Raw genomic sequence first — 19,708 nt, 5'->3', positions numbered from 1 at the left:
TTTATATGTAGATATCCAGTTTTCCTGGCACCATTTGTTAAAAAGACTAATCTTTCTCCACCTAATTATCTTGGCATCCTTGTCAAAAATCAAATGACTATAAATGCAAGTGTTTTTTTCTGAAGTCTCAGTTTTATTCCATTGATCTACATGTCTGTCATTATGCCAATACCATATTATTTTGGTTGTTGTTGCTCTGTAGTGCATTTTGAAATTAGGAAGTGTGACTCCTCCAACTTTTCCCTCTTTTTCAAGATTGTTTTGACTATTTTGGGTTCTTTGCAATTCCTTGTAAATTTTAGAATCAGCTTGTCCGTGTCCACTTATAAGCCAGCTGGAATTCTTACAGAAATTGTCTTGAACTTATAAATCAATTTGGGGAGTATTACCATTTTAAAATTAAGTCTTCCAACCCGCAAACATGGGATATCTTTTTATTTATTTAGATCTTTAATTTCTTTCAACATTTTTGTGGTTTTCAGAATATGTTTTGTATTTCTTTTGTTAAATTTATTTCTAAGCATTTTATTCTCCTTGATGGTGTTGTAAATAGAATTGTTTTCCTAATTTCATTTTTATACTGTTCATTGCAAGGATATGGAAACATGTATGATTTTGGTATATTGATCCTTGTATCATGGAACCTTGCTAAACTTGTATATTAGTTCTAATAGTTTTTGTGTGGATTCCTATGATTTTCTATATATAAATCATGTCATCTAATACACATAGTTTTATTTCTTCCTTTTCAATCTGGAGGCCTTTTATTTTATTTTCTTGCCTAGTTTCCCTGGCTAGAACCTCTAGTACTATGTTGAATGGAAGTGTCAAGAGTTGGATATCCTTGTCTTCTAAGAATTGAGTGGCCAACTTATTCTGGTTTTTCTAAGATTTGCCAAGTTTTAATACTGCATACCAGGAACCCTCTCAGTCACAAACAAGGACAGTTGGTCACTCTATCAAGGAAGCCTACTCTGATCACCCCAGACCTATGATATTATAGATACTCAATACCTATTTCCTATACTATTGTTTCTTAAGAGATGAATTTGGAGAGGCAAACAGGAACCAGATCACCAGGGCCTTGCAGATTATGGCAAAGAGTTTGGAATTTATTCAGAGAATTAGAGGGGCATTGTCCTAAAGCTTCAGCAATGTTATATGACTGCTACACTACAAATATCCCATCCCCTAAAGAAGAGTTGGATACCCTTTTCTTTTCCCTGGTTTTAGGGGGAAAGCATTAGTCTCTTACCCTTAAGTATGATATTAGCTTTGAGTTTTTCATAGATGCCCTTTATCAAGTTGAGGAATCTCCTTTCTAATCCTAGTCTATTGAGTGCTTTGTCATGAAAGGGTGTTGTATTTTGTCAAATTATTTTTCTGGATCTATTGAGATGATCATGTTGCTTTTGTTTTATATTCCATTAATATAGTTTGATATACGATTTTTTGGATGTTAAAATAATCTTGTATTCCTGGGACAAATCCCACTTAGTCATGATGTATAATACTTTTATTTGTTGCTGGATTTGGTTTGCTAGTATTTTGTGGAGGATTTTTGCACCTGTATTTTTAAGAGATACCACATTATAATTTTCTTGTGATATCTTTGTTTGGTATCAGAGAAATACGGTTTTATAGAATGAGTTGGTAACTGTTTTTATATCTTCTATTTCTTGGGTTTCTTTATGACAAACTGGTATTAATTCTTCTTTAGAAGTTTGGTAGAATTCCCCAGCAAAACCATCTCAGCCTAGACTATTCTTCATGGGTAGTTTGTTTATATATATATATATATATATATATATATATATATATATATATATATATATATATATAACATTTATTTTTTTTATTGGAGTTCAATTTGCCAATGTATAGCATAACACCCAGTGCTCATCCCATCAAGTGCCCCCCTCAGTGCCCGTCACCCAGTCACTCCCACCCCCTGCCCACCTCCCTTTCCACCACCCTTTGTTCATTTCCCAGAGTAAGGAGTCTCTCATGTTCTGTCTCCCTTTCTGATATTTCCCACTCATTTTTTCTCCTTTCCCCTTTATTCCGTTTCACTATTTTTTATGTTCTCATGGGTAGTTTTTATATTAATTCAATGTTTTTAGTTATTATAGGTCTACTCAGATTTTCTGTTTTCTTTTTAAGTCAGTTTGTGTCTTCTCAGGAATTTGTCCATTTCGTCTAAGTTATCTGATTAATTGGCATGCAGTTGTTTTGAACTGTTCTTTGTTTTACATGTTTTCATTGCCTATTAATTAATCAAATCTTCACATCAACCGTATGAAGGAGGTAATATCCCCATTGTATAGGTGAAAAAAGTGAAGCACAGATAACTTGCTCAAGGTTACCCAGCCAGTAAGTGGAGGAGCCAGGATTTGAATCCAAGCAGTCCAGCTCCAGAAGGCATACTCTTTATCATAACTAGGTTATCTGAAGACAACCTTTAAAAGTTCTCATCGGGAGGGACCTGGAATCTATCTGGCTATGTGGAATCTCTCCAGGTACTTCTTTTTCTTAAACAATACAGTGGTTTTTAAATTATATTCATTGAGTTGCACAGCCATCACCACTATCTAATTTTAGAACTTTTTAACACGCCCCCAAATTTTATTTTTTTTTATTTATTTTTATTTTTTTAAAGATTTTATTTATTTATTCATGAGAATACACAGAGAGGAGAGAGAGAGAGGCAGAGACACAGGCAGAGGGAGAAGCAGGCTTCATGCAGGGAGCCCGACGAGGGACTCAATCCTGGGTCTCCAGGATCACTCCCTGGGCTGCAGGCAGCGCTAAACTGCTGAGCCAACGGGGCTGCCCACGCCCCCAAAATTGAACCCATTAGTAGCCCCTTTTCATTTCCCAGTCCCCCATTCTATACCCCCCTTCCCTGCCCCTTTCTAGCTATAGGCAACCACCAATATGCTTTTTTTCATGGATATTTCTCTATGGGTATGCCTATTCTGGACATATCTTATAAATGCAATCATATGATATCTAGTTTGGACGCACCTACTCTTATTCAAACTGATGATTGTATTTGCCTTCAGTTCTCATTCTGATTTCTAGTCTTCCAGTGATTTGGTCATACTAGGTTAGTCACTAATTGAATATGAAATCCTGTTCAAAACAAAAGCTTTGAATCTGACATATGTTAAACAAATGTCTATTTTGGTCTTTTTATTCTCTTCACTGCAAAGTATCTCATGAATAGCTTAGGTTGAAGGGGATGTGGTTAGATACCACCAACATTAAGTACCAGCCCACCGTTCTTTTCTAAGACTTCATAAGCCTCTCATAAGCTTCTCTCTTATAATTCTCTCATAAGCCTTCAAGCAGTATTAATTTCAGCCTGCATTTTACCAGATGCCTGGTGGTTATAGACAAAGAAAAATGCAGCTAGTGAGGGAGACTTATATAATAGCAGATAACTCATACTCGTACAATGTGGTATTATAATAAAGACTTTGTATATAAATGAAATAATTCATGTATAAGAAAGCCTAACATGGATTTCAGGAAGAATTTTTCAGAAAAGTGTGAGAACCTAGCTAGCCTAGGCCACAGAAATTATACAGTGTACTACTTATTTGATTCACTATGGTACCCATGATTTTTTTTACCCTTTAATCTGTCTCTTGAGGTTGAAGCCCTTTCCTCTTTTATACTTTTGGTAAATACAGCAACAAAGTGAGATGGTTGTTGAGGATTCTAGGAACTATGTTCTTCTTACCCAGACATTGTTTCTTTTACAGTTATAAGCTGGAATCCTCACCAGGAGTAGTCTCTACTACCTTGGTACCAAATATTACAGAGAAACCACTCATTCTGGAGAGATCTACCACCTCCGGAACAATCACTACTGAGGAGGCATCATTTTTCAGAAAGCCATTAATTTTAAAAGAGGAATCCACTACTGAGGACACAGGCCTTATCAAGAGGTCATTGTTTTTAAAGAAGTTCACAAATAAGGGAGAGATATCCCTCATGGAGAAACCAACATCTGTACAGGAGGAGGCTGACAGCAATGATGAGTTTGTTGTAAAGCTGATCACTTTTGGGAAGAAGCATAAAACTGAGGAGGTAGCCATCACCAAAGGAACATTATCCTTAAAGAAGATGTGCATATATCAGGAGGACTTGGCTTTGCAAGACATCGCTGTTGAAGAGAATTCCTTCTTTATGGAACCAACAAACTTCAGAAAGAAGCCTAAAACAGACGATGTAACCCCCACCAAGAAGATGTTATCTTTAAAGAAGAAGAAGTATATCACTCTGGGGAAGGTGTCCCGTATGAAGAAACCACTAGTATTGCAGAAGACCAACTCTGAAGATGAGTCCCCCCTCATTAAGGAGCCACTGGCTTTCAAGAAGAAACCTACCAAGAAGGAGACAACCTTCACCTTGAGGCCATTATCTTTAAAGAAGTGTACTACTCAGGGGAAGATGGCTCACTTGAAAAAGCCATTAGAATCCCAGAACACCTCTGGAGAGAAGGCACTCATTAAGGAGCCATTGTCTTTTAAAAAGAAGCCTATCACTAAGGAGGAGTCTCTCTTCCAGGAGTTTTCTGCATCGCAAGAGAAGCACACCACTGATAGGGAGGTGGTCCTCTTGAAGAAGCCACAGGTACTGCAGGAGAAAGACAGTAAGGATAAATTTCTTATGGAGCCAATGTTCCTTAGGAAGAAATGTACTACCAAGGAGACAAACCCCACCAAGAAGCCATTACCTATAAAGAAGAAGTGTACCATTCAGGGGAAGATGTACTACTTGAAGAAGCCACTAGTATTGCAAAAGACCACCCCTGGAGAGGAGTCATTTGTTAAGGAGCCACTGTCCTTTAAGAAGAACACCACTGAGCTGTCCATGTTGCAAGAGAAGTACACCACTCAGGAGGAGGTGTCTGTCTTGAAGAAGGCCTTGACCTTGCAGAAGACACTTACTGAGGAGGAGTCACATTTAAAGGAGCCTTTGGCTTTTAAGAAGAAACATACCACTGAGGAGGCAACCCCCACCAAGAAACTATCATCTCTGAAGAGGAAAAGGTTTACTGCTCAGGGTAAGAGGTCCTGCTTGATGAAGCCACTAGTATTGCAGACCTCCTCTGGAGAGAAGACACACATTAAGGAGCCATTGTCCTTTAAAAAGAGGTCCGCCATTGAGGAGTCTTTCTTTAAGGAATCACCTGTGTTGCAAGAGAAACATACCATGCAGGGGGAGGTGGCCCTTTTGGAGAAGCCAGGGGCATTGCAGGAGAATGTCAGTAGTGAAGATGAATTTCTTATGGAACCAATTTCCTTTAGGAAGACACATACCACAAATGAGGTGGTCTCTACCAAGGAGCCTTTATCTTTAAAGAAGAAGAAGTGTACCACTCAAATAATGATGTCCATCTGCCAAGAACTGTTGGACTTGCAGAATATAATTAGCAAAGATAAGGCTTCCTTCTTTATGGAGCCAGTGTCACTTAGGGAGAAGTCTTTAGCTGAGGAGGTAATCCTTACCAAGACACCATTATCTTTAAAGAAAAAGGAAATCACTCAGGGGAAGATATTCCTCTTAAAGAAGCCACTGGTCTCAGAGAAGACCACCTCTGAAGAAGAGTCACTCTTTAAGAAGCTATGGCCCTTTAATAAAAAGTCTACAACTGAAGGGGAGTTCCTCTTCCAGGATCCATCAGTACTGCAAGAGAAGCATACCACTCCACAGGAGGTATCCCTCTCAACTAAGCCATTGACCTTGCCAGAAAAGACCACCACTGAAGAAGAGCCCTATATTAAGGAACCATTGACCTTAGAGGAGAGGCCTACTACTAAGGAGGAATTCCTTTCTCAGGAGCCATTTTCATTGCATGCTAAACCTACCAACGAAGATGAATCCCTCTTCTGGAAGGCTTTGGGCTTGCAAAAGACTCAAACCAAGGAGGACTCCTTGAAGAAGCTATTGACTTTGCAGGAGAAAAACACTACTGATGAGGAATCCCTTTTAAATAAACCATCAATTCTGAAGGAGGAGCTCTCCACTAAAGTGGCAACAAGCATTGAGAAGGCATTATCTTTAAAGAAGAAACCCACTGCTCAGGGGGAGGTATTCCTCTTGAAGAAGCAGTTGGCCTTGCAAGAGAACATTACCAATGAAGAATCCCTTATTAAACAGCCACTGGCTTTTCTGAAGCCCAGCATTGAGGAGGCCATCCTAAGGGAGTCCTTGGCCTTGCAGGAGAAGCCCAGAAGTGAGGAGGAGACCCTTTTCAAGGAGCCATTGTCCTTTCAGGAGAAACCTACCCTCAATGAAGCATTCCATTTCAAGGAGATAATTTCCTTGAATGAGAAACACAGCACTGGGAAGGAGTTGTCTTTGAAGGAGCCATTGGCCTTGCAAGAGAATCCCACCCAAAAGGAAGATACCTCTCTTGAAGATTCCTTGATCCTCCAAGTTGAAACCAGCTCACGTGTGCCCAGCACTCCTCCTGAATCCAGAGCAGGCATGTCCAGTGTGGGCAAGTTGAGTACCACAAGCAAGTCCAGTGTTTGTGAATCCAGTTCCAATAAACCTTCCTCATCTTGGGGCGAGAGCTCACAGAAGGAGGTATTCTGTTCTCTCTTCTTAAATTAAATGACGTGTTCTTTGTTGTCCTATAGGTGGCTGCTGGCAAAGAGATTTTTTTCCTGCCTCCCTAAGCAATTGATCTGTATATAGTAAGCTATACTAAATCAAGTTGGCATTGTGGTATCTCTTGACTTTCCATTTGGCATAGAAATGTACTCAATTAGCGAGTATTTATTTCAGAAATACCCACAAGGATCTGGAATATTTGTGTGTGTGTGTGTGTGTGTGTGTGTGTGTGTGTGTACATGTCAGGAAATTGCCTTTCTTATTAATTGCAGTCTGCATTACAGTGGACTCCAGTCAAAGATGGGTAATGTCCACAGAGGCATCTCCCACAGAAGATGGTATTTAATTGTAAATTGGAAGGATGAAGGAATGAGATTTGGCAAGAAGGAGGAGAAATACCCCTGTTGTAGGCAAAATAAACTGGGTAAAGGTGTAGAAGAGAGGAAAAGGCTACCAAGAAGATTAATTGGGTTAGATCAAAGCATTGGAACAAAACAAGTGACATAAGAAGATATGTAACATAAGTTGAAATAGTAAAATAAGAGTATTTTTCCTGAAGAGTCTTGAGCTTACCTGTAAAAATGGTGCCTAGTTCCTAGGGCAGAGCAGGCATGTACAAGAAGGACTAAACATTTCTTAGCCACTTTAGCAGTATGAGGATTGAAGGACCAAGGGGTACTGTGTTGTGGCCCAGGATATATGTCGCTTGAGGAACCTTAGCAGAAGATGACAGTGGGAAGAAAGGAGTGCATGCTTTATGTGTGTGTGCTAAGCCTTCCTTAGAATCTTTATCCTCCTAATTATCTTTTTGGTGATTTCCAAGCAGATGACCCCATTGGAGGATATTGACAGGAACCACGGTGATCCATTTTTCAACTCAATATATGCCAAGGATATCTTCAGTTACATGAAGGAGAGAGAGGTATGTAGGTGGCTGTTGGAGGGGGAGGATTTCTAGGTTTCATATTCTCATCATTCCATCCTTCAAATGCAAGTTGAAAGGGGAGGTAATAATGACGATTAAAATAATAACAGCAACAACTGACATCTACTGGTAGCTTAGTGTAAGTTAGACATTGGGGGCTAAGGGGTTTATAACATTATCTTCTCCCCATAATTTCATGATGGTATTATTATCTCCTTTTTATAGATTGGAGAAACTGCTAAGAGTCACACAGCTAGTATACAGTAGAGCTGGGATATGGTCTAAAAGTCTGAGTACCTTGAAGCCTGCACTCTAATTGTTGAGGAGACAGTGTCTAGTAGTCTCTGAGTGGCTGCTGTCAGAAATCTTTTGCCCTTTCTATGCAAGTATCTGGCATCATATGTAAAATCACTCTCCAACCTGATGAAATTTTCTTCCTCCTTTGAGATCTGCCGGTCTCCTTGACCACTAAAATTCATTGACTCCAAGTTTTCTTCTCTCTCTCTCCGGAACAGATGGGACCAAGATTATCTACCAACTAAAATTTTAGCAAGCCATGCATAAGAGGGAGGATGAAAATTTTGTCTTTTCTCTAGAGGCATCATGTTTGGTTAACTGATTCCAGATTCTTCACTTTTTCTAGTACAGCCTGGAGGATGTAAGAAATAACTTTGTTATACTACACATATGGGCCTTAGCTCAGCAGTGTCAGTTTCACTTGGGATCTTGTTAGAAATGCAGAAACCTAGCCCCACCTGGCCTTCTAAATTAGAAAGTGAGTTTTAAAGATCCCCAGGTGCTATGTGTTAAAGTTTGAGAAGCACTGCTCTACATAGCATGTCATTGTGCCTTAGATTAAATTGCAAAGAAGGGGCAGAACCTGTTTGGTATTCATCCAGAGTTTTATATGTGCATTCCTGCCCATATTTCCATTTTCTCCCTGGACTCCTCGATAGCCAACCTGATGCTTGAATATGCTGTGCAACCATTTCCTAAGGATAACTAGAACTTGTCTGGAAAAGGATGCTCTGATCTGCCCCTATCTGATACCAGCTGAAAATAATGAATTAGAACTGAAGAAGTTAATTATGTTGTTACAGTTTCTTTTTCTGAGATTAGTTGCAAGTACTTTTTTCATAAGTTACCATTTTTGAACTATAAGAAGAGTTTATGGATTAATATTTCGTTTTTATTGCTTCCAGGAAAAGTTCATACTTAAAGAATACATGAATAAGCAGACTGACATCAGTAGTTGCATGAGGGCCATTCTTGTGGACTGGTTGGTAGAGGTGCAGGTAAGCCTGGCAACTGCTGCTTTAAGGGGCTGCTCTTCTCTTTATTGATTATTCATTCAGTATCACCAGATGCCAAGCATGGTAAAAATTTTCCGGATCTACAGAGCTGACCCATGGTTCCTGCCTTCAGGGAGCTTGTGATCTAGGGGACAGGATAAGACATGCAGAAAGATAAGTAAAATTAAAAAAAGAATATATTAGGTACTATAAGAATGTTATACATAAGATACTATGAAAACTCAGTGGAAGGAGAGAATATTTGTAGAAAAGGCAATGATGGTATGGTAGTTTAATCATTCTCAGAATTTTGTAAAAGTCTATCTAGTGATTTGAATAGAGGTCAGTGACAAAGTCTTTCAAGCTGTGGGTGAGACTGGGTAATAGGAAGGGCAGTGTGGCAGACATGGCAGAACCAGACATGGCAGGAGCTATTTATTCAGGGTTGGATGTTGAGAGAATACTGCTGTGAAAACTTAATTATCAGTTTACACAAAGGAAGGATAGTCCAGAATAGTCCCTGGCACATAGTGGAGTGCCAATAAATATTTGTTGATGAATGGCATTGAATGGCTTGCTATGGAGTTTGTAAGAAAATATAAGGCATAGGCTATGTCCAGAAGAGTCTTAACAATATAATTGGAAAGAAAAGGTAATATAGTTTAATATCCTTTATTGAGTGTCAGAGAGTGGTTCAGAGAGTCACTTCGAAGTAACAGACTAGGAAAATATGGTAGACATGATATATTTGGATATCAGCAAAGCATGAAAATGCTTCTCATCTTATAGAAATAATGAAGAATAATAAATTAGGTAATAGGATTGCCATGGACTTTGTTCTTTTTTTTTCAAAAAAGATTTTATTTATTTATTCATGAGAGACACACAGAGAGAGGCAGAGACATAGGCAGAGGGAGAAGCAGCCTCCCTGTTGGGAGGCTGATGTGGGACTCCATCCCAGGACCCTGGGATCGCGACCTGAGCCAAAAGCAGATGCTCAACCACTGAGCCACCCAGGTGCCCACCATGGACATTGTTCTAATCAACATTTTTATTAGTGATATAGATGAGAACAGAAAACATACCCTCATCAAATATTGCATGGCATGAGACTTGGAATAGGGTTCAAAATAAATGGATATCAGATAAAATACCTCTATTAGCTGGAATGATGAACTGAATCTTTTTTAAAAAAAAACTTTATTGTTATTTTTATTGCACATTCACATTTGTTATAGCAAAGTCATAGATAATTACCTGTGATCCTGCAACTCATGATTATTAATATTTGTGCGTGTATATTATCCCTCCTTTTAAAGTGATGAGCATCTACTTTAGGGGTGCACCTTTAGTGCATGGATCATAAAATCACAAATGCCCAGGTCCCATCCCATACTATCAAATCAGAATTGTGGGAGTGTGTCCCAGGCACATACATATATATTTTTTGTTATTTTAAAACATTTCTTATTACTTTATTTTATTCATCATGGTAAGTATGCTCTTTAATCCCCTTCACTTATTTTACCTATCCCCTACCCACTGCCCCTCTGGTAACCATCAGTTTATTTTCTATAGTTAAGAGTCTGTTTCTTGACTTATCTTTCTCTTTTTTTTCTTTACTTCTTTGTTTTGTTTCTTAAATTCCAAATATGAGTAAGATCATCTGATATTTGTCTTTCTCTCATGGACTGACTACGCTTAGCATAATACACTCTAGCTCTATTCATGTTATTACAAATGGCAAGATTTCATTCTTTTTTATGGCTGAATAATACCCCATTATGTATATGTACCACATCTTCTTTATCCGTTCATCTATTGATAGACAGTTGGGCTGGTTCCATAGTTTGGCTATTGTAAATAATGCTGCAATAAATATAGGGGTGCATGTATCCCTTTGAATTAATGTTTTTGTATTTTTTGGGTAAAGGGGCATGTATATTTTATAAGGCTCCATAAGTGATGTTAATGTATACCTTTTGATAGAGAATAACATTTCTAGAAAATATGTATACTGTTTTTATAACTCTAATTTTTATATTTTTGAACAGTAAAGTGGACCTTTGGATATATAGTTCTATGAAATTTTAACATTTAATTTTTAAAAGATTTTATTTATTTGAGAGAAAGAGAGCGAGCACAAGCACTCATGAGCAGGGGAAGGACAGAGGAAGATGCACACTACCTGCTGGGGCTCGATCCCAGGACTTCGGGCCCATGATCTGAGCCAAAGGCAGACACTTAACTGACTGAGCCACCCAGGCACCCCAATATTTGTTTTAAAGTAAGATTCACGAGAAGTTGCAAAAAACAACTTAAGGAAGTCTTGTATACCCTTCACCTACTTTCTCCCAATGGTAACATTTTACATAACTATATTATAGTGTCATAATTAAGGTCCACAGGCCTTATTTAAATTTAATCAGTTTTACATGTTTTTATTTGTTGTGTGTGTTTAGTCTGTATAGTTTTATCAAACATAAAAATCTTATAAGCAAAAAAAAAAATCTTATAAGCACTGCCACTACAGTTGAGATACAAAACTATTCCATTACCACAGAGATCCCTTATGTTACCCTTTTATGGCAACAGCCGTCTTCCTCCCCTCACCCTCCTGTCCCTGGGAACTCCTAATTTGTTTTTCATGTCTATAACTTTATAATTTCATAAATGTTATATAAAGGGAATCACACAGTACATAACCTTTTGAGATAACTTACCATTCACTATAATTCCCTTGAGATCCACCTATAGTGCATGAGTTCTAGTTGCTCTGTATCCTTGTCAGCACTTGGTATTAGTATTTATTAATTTTAGCCATCTAATAGGTGAGTAGAAGAATCTCACCATAGTTTTAATTTGCATTTCATCAAGGGCTAATAATGTTGAACATCATACTCACTTGTCATCCAAATATCCTCTTTGGTGAAGTGTTTTAAGTCTTGCCCATTTTTTTAAATGGGGTAGTTTATTTTCTTTGTATCAAGTTACTGAGAGTTCTTTACATATTCTATATATAAATCCTGTGTTGGATATGTTATTTACAAATTTATCCTACCAATCTGTAGCCTTTTTATTCTCTTATTTGGGTCTTTTACAGAGCAAAAGTTTTTAATTTTGATAAAGTCTGGTTTTTCAGGATTTTCTGTTATGGATTGTGCTCTTTAAGGATTCTTTCCCAAAACCTAGGTCATGAATATTTTCTCATATTTTATCTACAAGTTTTACAGTTTTAATATTAAATCTGTAATCCATTTTGAGTTCATTTTATAAATAGTATGAATTTTTAAGGTCGAATCCATTTTTTTATTATTTTTTTTGCGTATGGCTTTCTGGTTATTCTAACACCATTTTTGGGAAAATATACTTTTTTCCCCACCAAATTTCTTTTACAGCTTTGCCAAAAATCTACTGACCTTATTTGTGTGGATCTATTTCTATACTTATTTCTATACTTTATTCTGTTTTACTGATCTCTGTGTCTGTCACTTTGCCAATATCACACTGTCTTTATTCCTGTATTTTATAGTAAGTCTTAAAACTGGGTACTGTGATCCTTCCAACTCTTTTTTCCCCCAAATTGTTAGTTATTCTAGTTCCTTTGCTTTTCTATATAATTTTAGAATCAATTTGTCTATATATACAAAAAAATCCTGTTGAGATTTTGATTGGAATTGAGTTACATCTTGTGCAGAAAAGAGTTAACAGGCCAAATACTGCTATCCTTAGAAAGTCCTGTTTTGCAAAGTTGGTCCTTGTCTGGGCATCTGAGAAGTTGACTGGTAAACAGTTTGCTGTACTGCTATAAAAACCTCCCTCAATGATAACTGTGCCTAAACTCTTTGTATAAACAGTGTGGTTTATTATGAGCACCTGCTTTCCTTTTGTGAGTCTGAAATTTGGGGACATACTAAGCAGAGGGTGTTTAAATGACCAGCCCACAGTAAAATCTTAGGCATTGAGTCATTAATGAGTTTCCCTGGTAGGCAGAACTTTACTTGTATTGTCACATCTCCTTCCTGGAAGAATTAAACGTATCCTGAGCAACTGACTCTATTGGGGTAGGATTCCTGAAAGCTTGTATCTGGTTTCTGGCAAGCTTTGCCCATGTTCTCATTTACTTGATTTTGCTTTCTATCTTTTGTTATATAATAATCATAGCTGTGATTATGACTATATGCGGAGTCCTGTGACTAGGAATCACTGTACCTGGAGGTGGTCTTGGGGATCATCAACACACATCTGTAGGTGAATTTGGAAGGAATTGACATCTTTTCTGTGTTGAATCTTCCATATCAATGAATGTGACATGTCTTTCATTTATTTCGGTTATCTTTGATTTCTGTCTTTTTACCATATAGATCCTGTAACATGTTTCATTACATTTATACCAAAATTTTTTTTCTTGGATCCATTGTAAATGATATTTTTTAAAATTTAGTTTTCCATTTGTATACTACTGGTATAAAATATTGGAATTGGTGTGTTGACCTTGCTAAAAATTACTTATTCATACTTAGGAGTTCTTTTTTTTTTTTTTTTTTTTTTGGATTTTTTAAATTGGAGATCAATTTGCCAACATATAGTATAACATCCAGTGCTCATCCCGTCAAGTGCCCCCCTCAGTGCCGTCACCCAGTCACCCCATCCCCTCACCCACCCACTTCCCCTTCCACTACCCCTTGTTCCTTTCCCAGAGTTAGGCGTCTCTCAAGTCCTGTCACCCTCACTGAATTTCCCACTCATTTTCCCCTTTCCCCTTTATTCCCTTTCACTATTTTTTATATTTCCCAAATGAATGAGACCATATGTTTGTCCTTCTACGATTGACTTATTTCACTCAGCATAATACCCCCCAGTTCCATCCATGTTGAAGCAAGTAGTGGGTATTTGTCATTTTTAATGGCTGAGTAATATTCCATTGCATACATATACCATATGTTCTTTATCCATTCCTCTTTCTCTTTTTCAAATTTATTTAATCATGAGGGACACAGAGACAGAGAGAGAGGCAGAGGCACAGGCAGAGGGAGAAGAGGGTCCATGCAGGTAGTCCGACATGGGATTCGACCCCAGGTCTCCAGGATCACACCCTGGGCTGAAGGCAGCACTAAACCACTGAGCCACCGAAGCCGCACTCCATTCCTCTTTCGATGGACACTGAGTCTTTTTCCACAGTTGGCTACTGTGGATATTGCTCCTATAAACATCGGGGTGCAGGTGTCTCGGTTTTTCACTGCATCTGTATCTTTTGGGTAAATCCCCAGAAGTGCAACTGCTGGGTCGAAGGGTAGCTCTATTTTTAACTCTTTGAGGAACCTCCATACAGTTTTCCAGAGTGGCTGTACCAGTTCACATTCCCACCAACAGTGCAAGAGGGTTCCCCTTTCTCCACATCCTCTCCAACATTTGTTGTTTCCTGTCATGTTAATTTTCCACATTCTCACTGGTGTGAGGTGGTATCTCATTGTGGTTTTGATTTGTATTGCCCTGATGGCCAGTGATGCGGAGCATTTTCTCGTGTGCTTGTTGGCCATGTGTAGGTCTTCTTTGGTGAAATTTCTGTTCCTGTCTTTTGCCCATTTCATGATTGGATTGTTTGTTTCTTGGGTGTTGAGTTTCATAAGTTCTTTATAGATCTTGGATACTAGCCCTTTTTTTAAATTTATTTTTTATTGGTGTTCAATTTACTAACATACAGAATAACCCCCAGTGCCCGTCACCTATTCACTCCCACCCCCCCGCCCTTCTCCCCTTCCACCACCCCTAGTTCGTTTCCCAGAGCCAGCAGTGTTTACGTTCTGTCTCCCTTTCTGATATTTCCCACACATTTCTTCTCCCTTCCCTTATATTCCCTTTCACTATTATTTATATTCCCCAAATGAATGAGAACATATAATGTTTGTCCTTCACCGACTGGCTTACTTCACTCAGCATAATACCCTCCAGTTCCATCCATGTTGAAGCAAATGGTGGGTATTTGTCATTTCTAATAGCTGTCCCGGATACTAGCCCTTTATCTGATATGTCATTTGCAAATATCTTCTCCCATTCTGTAGGTTGTCTTTTAGTTTTGTTGACTGTATCCTCTGCTGTGCAAAAGCTTCTTATCTTGATGAAGTCCCAATAGTTCATTTTTGCTTTTGTTTCCCTTGCCTTCATAGCTGTATCTAGCAAGAAGTTGCCTGTCACAAGTTCAAAAAGGGTGTTGCCTGTGTTCCTCTCTAGGATTTTGATTGATTCTTGTCTCACATTTAGATCTTTTATCCATTTTGAGTTTATCTTTGTGTATGGTGTAAGAGAATGGTCTAGTAGGGATTTACCCCAAAGATACAGATGCAATGAAAAGCTGAGACACCTGCACCCCAATGTTTATAGCAGCAATGTCCACAATAGCCAAACTGTGAAAGGAGCCTCGGTGTCCATTAAAAGATGAATGGATAAAGAAGTTGTGGTATAAATGTATATGCAGTGGAATATTACTCAGCCATTAGAAACAACGAATACCCACCATTTGCTTTGACATGGATGGAACTGGAGGCTATTATGCTGAGTAAAGCAAGTCAGTCAGAGAAGGACAATCATTATATGGTTTCACTCATACAGGGAATATAAAAAATAGTGAAAGGGATTATAGGGGAAAGGAGAGAAAATGAGTGGGAAAAATCAGAGAGGGTGATAAAACCTGAGAGACTTCTAACTCTGGGAAATGAACAAGGGGTAGTGGAAGGGGAGGTGGGTGGGGGGATGGGGTGACTGGGTGATGGGCACTGAGGGGGCACTTGATGGGATGAGCACTGGGTGTTATATGTTGGCAAATCTAACTCCAATAAAAATACATATAAAAAAAAAACAAAAAAAAAATATGGGTTTTACAAAAGTCAGGATAGTAAATTACCTCTGGGCGTAGGAAATGGGATTATAATCAAGGAAGGTTACATGGAAGTATTTTTATGGTTTTAGCCATGTGTAATTTATTGACTTGAGTGATGGTTATATGCATTTCACTTCATAAATATTCATTGAATTGTACAAGTAAGTTTTATGCAGTTTTCTCCATATATGACATATATCATAATGGAAAAAATATATTTTCAAAATATACATTTTACTCCTTTGCTAAAAATAAATAAATAAAATTTGTTTTTAGAAGTAACCCTATTGTGAACATGCATATGCTTCCATAGTTCATAATTGTAGTTTTTTTTCTGTAATAAGGAATATAAGTATTAGATTAAAGCAATGTACATTGAGAATGTTTGTACATATAGGCACTGTCCTTCTGAAATGCCCATTGTACTTATACTGAATAAAATTGATTATTTCCTCATCTTACCAAAAGAGAGTGTTATTTTTTTGCCATCTGATAAATGAAAAATTTTAATATGTTTTCTTTAAGTTGATGTATAGTAGCATTGGCATTTTGAGTAATCAAGCCCATCAGTTTTTTTCTTTATGGTTTTAAGATTTGTTTCTTGCTTAGAAAAGTCTTATCCAGTCATAATTATATCAGTATTTCTCTGAAATTTTTTCTAGAACATTTATAGTTTCATGTTTATGTTTATTTTTTTAATATTTTATTTGAGAGAGAGAGAGAGAGAGGGAGAACAAACAAGCATAGGGAGTTGACAGAGGGAGAGGGAGAAGCTGAGCAGGGAACCTGATGCGGGTCTTGATCCCACAACCCCGGGATCATGACCTGAGTCGAAGGCAGATGCTTGCCTGAGCCACCCAGGCACCCCTCATGTTCACATTTAAATCTTTGTCTGGAATTTATTTTGATATTGGCGTCAGCATCTATACACCTTCCCCCAATGATTATCCAGTTATTCTAATACCAATTATTGGCTTTCATTAATAACATCTACTGGTTTGAAATGACATATTTTAATTATTATTATTATTTTAAAGATTTTATTTATTTATTCATGAGAGACACAGAGAGGCAGAGGGAGAAGGAGAAGCAGGCTCCATGGAGGGAGCCCTGTGTGGGACTCTATCCTGGGATCGCAGGATTACGACCCCAGTCGAAGGCAGATGCTCAACTGCTGAGCCACCCAGGCGTCCTGACGTATTTTTTATTATTGAAGTATAGTTGACATACATACATAATGTTATATTAATTTCAGATGTACAGCATAGTGATTCAGTGATTCTGTATATTACTCCATGTTCACGATAAGTGTAGTTACCATCTGTTATCATACAGCATTATTACAATATTATTGACTCTATATTCTCTATGCTGTACTTCTCATCTCTGTGACTTGTTTTATAACTGGAATTTTGTCCCTCTTAATCTTTAATCACATATACTTTGTTTATGGTATTTCCAATTATATTCTTTAGTACGTTTGTGCTACTGTTAGTAGTATGCTGTTTTTATGATTATGGCTTTGTAACACATTTATTGCCTCTTATTTTACAAAATACTCATGGTTGCTCTAACACATTAATTCTTCCAGATGAGCTGTAGAATAGTTTTGTTAACTTTTCAATAATAGCATGTTGGGATTAATTCAGGGAGAATTCACAGATTTCACAATATCAAACTTTCCACACCAATTATATGGTATCTGTTCAGTTACAAGGTCTTCTTTTACAATTTTAAATTTTAAAATATTCTCTTCATATTGGTCTTACTGAATTGAAAGGTTTTTCTTGGGTATTGAGGAATTTTTTAATGTTATTTTTTAAAATTTTTTTATTTATTTATGATAGTCACACAGAGAGAGAGAGAGGCAGAGACACAGGGAGGCAGAGACACAGGCAGAGGGAGAAGCAGGCTCGATGCACCGGGAACCCGACGTGGGATTCGATCCCGGGTTTCCAGGATCGCGCCCTGGGCCAAAGGCAGGCACCAAACCGCTGCGCCACCCAGGGATCCCTTTTTTTTAATGTTATGAATGTTAATCATTTTTTCTTTAAGTTTAAAATTCATATATTGAGAAAGCAGTATTTTTTCTGTACTTATTTGTATTCATCTGCTTTGCTGAACTTAGTTTATTTAGTTTATTCTTGGACTTGATGTGCTTATACTTTATTTAGAATTTTTACTTCTGTATTCACAAATAAGATTCCTTTGTAAGTTTTGGTCACAGGTGCTGTCTTTATTAAGTTGTAGTACCAGGACTATTCTAGCTGGACATAACTAGATAAATTTTCCCATAGTACTAAGTTTAACACAGGAATTATTTTCCCTGTTGAACTGGCCCATGAACTTATTGATGCATGCTACCATTTATGTGTGTCATTTTTTGATAAGTCTAGTGATGATTATTGGCCTACTAAGGATTTATTGCTATTCTTGAGTCATTTTTGTGATTTATATCTTTTTTAAAATCCATCCATCTTATAGGTTTTTCACAGTTATTATCATAGACTGTATATGTATTACTTTATAATCCTTTGTAATTATTTTTTCATTTAAAATGTGTGTGATGTGTTAGCTTGCTTTTGTGTATTTACATACATGTGCATGATGTCCCTTGCAAAAACTTCATTCAGTTTTCTGGTCAAAGAACCAGCTCATGGATATATGTATAACTTTTCCTTTTTAAAAAATTTATTGACATCTTTCATATTTGTTACTTCACTTAGTTTATTAAGGCTTGTTTTGTTGTTTTCCCTGGCTTCTTAAAATGCATGCTTAGTCTATTTTCATTATTTTGACTCCATAATAAAAACTTTAAAGGTATACATTTTCTTCTAAGTAACAGTTCTGAATACCTCCCATTAATTTGGTAAGCTAGTGTTATAGCTATCTTGTTTTTTTCCTCAATAATCTGTGATTGCAATTTTTAATTCCTCATTGACCTAGGTTTTGTTTTTCAAGAATAGTGTTTACTATTTTTTTCAAAGGTTTATCCTTTTATTGCTGATATCTAGGTTTACTGTACTGTGTGTTTAGAATCTGAGCTGAATGATGATTTCTGTTTTTCTTAAGTTAATGAGATTTTCTTCATGGCTTCAGATATAATGGGTTTTTATAAATGATTAACTGATGTTTATAGAAAATAGGTATTCTCTATAGAATACAAAGATCATTATATCAATTAATTTTGACCTAATAATTATATAATTTATATGCTAATTTATTTTTCTGCTTAACTTATCAAAGTCTGGGATCAGTGTGGTAACCATCTACAATCATTGTTTAGTTAAGTTCTCCTGGCATTTCTTCCTCTCCTCCATTTCACCTTAAACTCTCTACCCTATACAAATTTTTAACTACAAAATTAATACAGATTTATAATGTTTATATATATTCATATATATTTGTGTATATGTATATGAATAAAATCAACCCTTCTTATTCCTCAGAGGTAGTAACTATAAATAATTTAGTGTGTATCCTTCCAGATCCTTTTGTGTATTATCACTTTTAAGTTTTTGACTATCCTTTCTTTAAAAATCTTGAATTTTATGAATAATATATGGATGTACACACATATATGCATATATACACATAAAATACAGCTTTTAAAAGAGTGTGGGTTTTATGATATTTTTGTTATATGAATAGGGTCATGCTGTACACATTGCTCTGTACCTTGCGCTCTCAAGAATGTCTTAGTGACCTTTCAATATAATCATAGGGCAGCCCTGGTGGTGCAGCGGTTTAGCGCCGCCTGCAGCTCAGGGCGTGATCCTGGAGACCCTGGATCGAGTCCCACGTTGGGCTCCCTGCATGGAGCCTGCTCCTCCCTCTGCCTGTGTCTCTGCCTCTCTCTCTCTAGCTGTGTCTCTATGAATAAATAAAATCTTAAAAAAAAAAGTCAATATAATCATAGATCTACTTTATTCTTTTAAAGTATTGCATCATATTCTTTTATATGGATATAGTTCTTTATTT

General features: G+C 37.1%; 1 protein-coding gene across 7 annotated transcripts in view; it reads left to right on the top strand.

Annotated features, from left to right (window-relative positions):
* CCNB3 (cyclin B3) overlaps positions 1 to 19,708 on the top strand; it is a 91,592-nt gene that overhangs the window by 27,587 nt on the left and 44,297 nt on the right. For 6 of the 7 annotated variants that reach the window (XR_013375253.1, XM_077890369.1, XM_077890368.1 and 3 more), the window contains exons 5-7: positions 3,771 to 6,606; positions 7,460 to 7,555; positions 8,761 to 8,853. Coding sequence is in view for 5 of the 7 variants with exons in the window: in XM_077890369.1 (XP_077746495.1) it covers positions 3,771 to 6,606; positions 7,460 to 7,555; positions 8,761 to 8,853 (3,025 nt within the window). In the remaining 2 variants the exon portion in view is untranslated. Of the gene's footprint in view, positions 1 to 3,770; positions 6,607 to 7,459; positions 7,556 to 8,073; positions 8,217 to 8,760; positions 8,854 to 19,708 lie in introns of those variants that run through there. The other variant, XR_013375254.1, reaches the window with a different exon arrangement.

This window comes from Canis aureus, chromosome X (genome assembly GCF_053574225.1).
Source record: "Canis aureus isolate CA01 chromosome X, VMU_Caureus_v.1.0, whole genome shotgun sequence".
Classification (NCBI taxonomy): Eukaryota; Metazoa; Chordata; class Mammalia; order Carnivora; family Canidae; genus Canis; species Canis aureus.
Note: the sequence above shows the minus strand (reverse complement) of the source record. Positions and strands in the feature narration are given on the sequence as shown.